Here is a 3,107-nt window from a genome sequence, read left to right on the forward strand (position 1 = left end):
TCAACATCGTAAGCTAACCATTTTTCTCTCTCCCTTCAAAATATTATGATTCCTCTTTTTGTTTTACTTTTTGTCTTTTCTTTCTTCCCCATTCTTTTTTCTAGTATCTAGAGACATCTCCAATTATAGATGAAGGGACAAGTTTCTAAGTTCTACAACACATAGAAGAGTCGAAAGGGCACACAAATCAAAACTTCTGTTAAATTACACACACACACACAAAACCATGACTATATGATTGAGAAGCAAGTTTCTTAACCACACAGACATGTGTGTATGTGTGTGTATGCATGTAAGTATGTATGCATGTATGTACAAAGGCAAGTCAAAAGTTTTGCAATATTTGCATACAGGTTAGTTTGTTAGGTGTTTCTATTGTATACCTGAAATAGTTCAAGCTGTGGAAGGTAATGCTGAGGTTGGTAGCATCATGGTAGTGCAGTGATGTGTTGTACATTGTTTCCCTCCACATGTGATCTGAATGTGCAATGAAGTCTAATTTAGGAATATATGCTTTGTATGTTCAAACTGGGCCAAAAACATTTGTTGCACAAAACGTGAAGGTGCAGTTGATCAGGGTACAGTAACCAGATGATTCAAGAACTCCAGCTCAGCAGCTTCAGTCAAAACGTCTAACCCTTGCCAGCATGGAAAGGAGACACTAAATGATGATGATAATGATGATGACATGATAAATCTATATATACATATATGTGCATATGTATGTATATTTATACAAACATATTAGTTCAGCATATATTTACATCAACTGCTTTAAACCATGCACTGTTTATTTATGTAAATTGTCCTCATTGCAAGGTCCATAAATTCAACAAAACTGGCATAGCTGGATGCAACTGTAAATTCCGTGAAGGATCAGAAGAATTTGCTGAAAGTGTATGCAGTTGATAGGAAGTTATAGTGGAAATGGTGGTGTAACCACCAAAACTGCTGCTTTTATACTATTATGGGAATGAAGTCTTGAACTAAGTTGGAAATATTTACATGAAGAGTATAATAAACCTATCAGATTCCTTGAAATTTGCACAGTGGCCTCTATTATCAATTCTGTGAGTGATAATGGCTATTTATATCAACCAGAAACCAAGTAGGTACAAATCTGCAGCAGATAGGTTTGCGTATATTTTCATCATCTGATTCAAAGCAAGTACACAGTGCATGTAAATTTACGCCAACCGATGTTATGAGGTTAATTAAAATGGTTTCTGCTTTGTTATGTGTTTTAATTCCATCTTTAATATTATATGAAGACTAAAAATCCTGAGGGAACACACGCACGCACACACACACACACACACACACATACACACACACAGAGCAGTAAAGCCATTATATAAAATAAGAAAATACCTGAGAGGATCAGGTTCACCTTGATCATTTTGGAGGACATCAAGTTTGCCAGGAACAATTTCATATTCATCTCCCACAACTGATTGAAGAAATCTAGAAACATATACACATACAAACATTAGAGATGGAAGTAGTATTAATGGCAAAAGCAATCTTTATACCCTACTAAACATGGATATATCATTAAAGCATTGAATATTGTGGTATTTGCCTTGAGAGGTCTTCTCATATAGATATACAATGCTAAAAGCACTTACATACAACCGAGCAGACAAGAACTTCCAGATCACATAATTTCAGAATTCTGTACTTCTGAATTCTGTACTTCAGAATTCTGAAGAGAAAAACCACTATTAAATAATTCAATAATGAAGAATTAAATCTATTCAAAAATATAGTCACTCGTCAGGTCTAAAATAAAATAAAAATAATAATAATAATAATAATAATAATAATAATAATAATAATAAAATCAATTTACATATCGTAACTTACAATAAATATCAAATAAATATATTTAAAAAATAACAAAAAAAAAATACTCATTTTAACAATAAATAAATAAATGATCGAAAAACATTAAACAATATTCCTTAAAATAAAATAACTTATCTTTTCGAAGAATTGCTGTTAAACTAAAATCTTAAACATAATATGCAGAACTTAGCGTTTATAAGAAATATATCGCATGAAAATACAGCATAAATAAAAAATTATGGAATAATGAGATAGAAATATGTATTTAAACCGTTAAGATGACATAATGTATTTTAGATGTGAGAATAAGAAAAAAATTTAGCTGTAGTATATCATTTACTTGAAGATTCTAAAGTCTAAATAACTTATATCTAAAATCCATAAAATACATTATATATAATATACATTAATGAAGCTAAATTACAATAATTTAATCTATTTTCATTAATTAATTTATTTATTTAATTATAAACATCTTATTCTAAATATGTAATATATCCTTTATAATCTCGTGCTAATTTATACACATTTTGATCTTATTCTAAATATGTAATTTATCCTTTATAAGAAGAAATAATATTATCAACATTATTAGTAGTAGAATAACCAACTCAAAATTATCACTAGAAAAAATGTTATTATATTTTTTATTATTTCTAAGGAATACCTTAATTATATTTAAAATCACTTTAATAATGTTTGTTTTAACTTTAACTCCATAAGGAATATTGAACCAAATTTTGTTCTTATTATTTATATTATTGCATTTATTTTACATATAAAATTTATTTATTTATTTTTTATATATTTATTTGATATTTATTGTAAATTACAATATGTAAATTGATTTTATTATCATTATTATTATTATTTTTATTTTTATTTAGACCTGATGAGTGACTATATTTTTGAATAAATTTAACTGTCGATTGATTTGATTATTAATCGAATTAATAATTGAACTGGTTTTATTACTTATCTATTTGAAAATATAGCCACGAAACGTGCGTAGTCATTCTTATACCATTTACTAGTTATTTTTTTATGTACTTTATAAGGTGTTTATGATATATTTATTTTCTAAAGGGTATGAATTACATTCTTCATTATTGAATTATTTAATAGTGGTTTTTCTCTAAATTATATGCAAATATTTTATATTGGGAAATTTGGTTTAGTTTTGCTAAATTGAATTTTTCCCTGTAAGTTTGGATTTTATTCCCTAAAATTATTATTATTATTATTATCATTATTATATA

General features: G+C 27.4%; 1 protein-coding gene across 1 annotated transcript in view; it reads right to left on the reverse strand.

The window, feature by feature from the left end:
- The window catches only part of LOC106877918 (protein dachsous), a 62,077-nt gene that overhangs the window by 27,860 nt on the left and 31,110 nt on the right, over positions 1-3,107 (reverse strand). The window contains exon 9 of the mRNA XM_052965883.1: positions 1,372-1,464. Coding sequence (XP_052821843.1) covers positions 1,372-1,464 — 93 coding nt within the window. The remainder of the gene's footprint in view (positions 1-1,371; positions 1,465-3,107) is intronic.

The sequence above is a fragment of the Octopus bimaculoides genome, chromosome 2 (genome assembly GCF_001194135.2).
Source record: "Octopus bimaculoides isolate UCB-OBI-ISO-001 chromosome 2, ASM119413v2, whole genome shotgun sequence".
Classification (NCBI taxonomy): domain Eukaryota; kingdom Metazoa; phylum Mollusca; class Cephalopoda; order Octopoda; family Octopodidae; genus Octopus; species Octopus bimaculoides.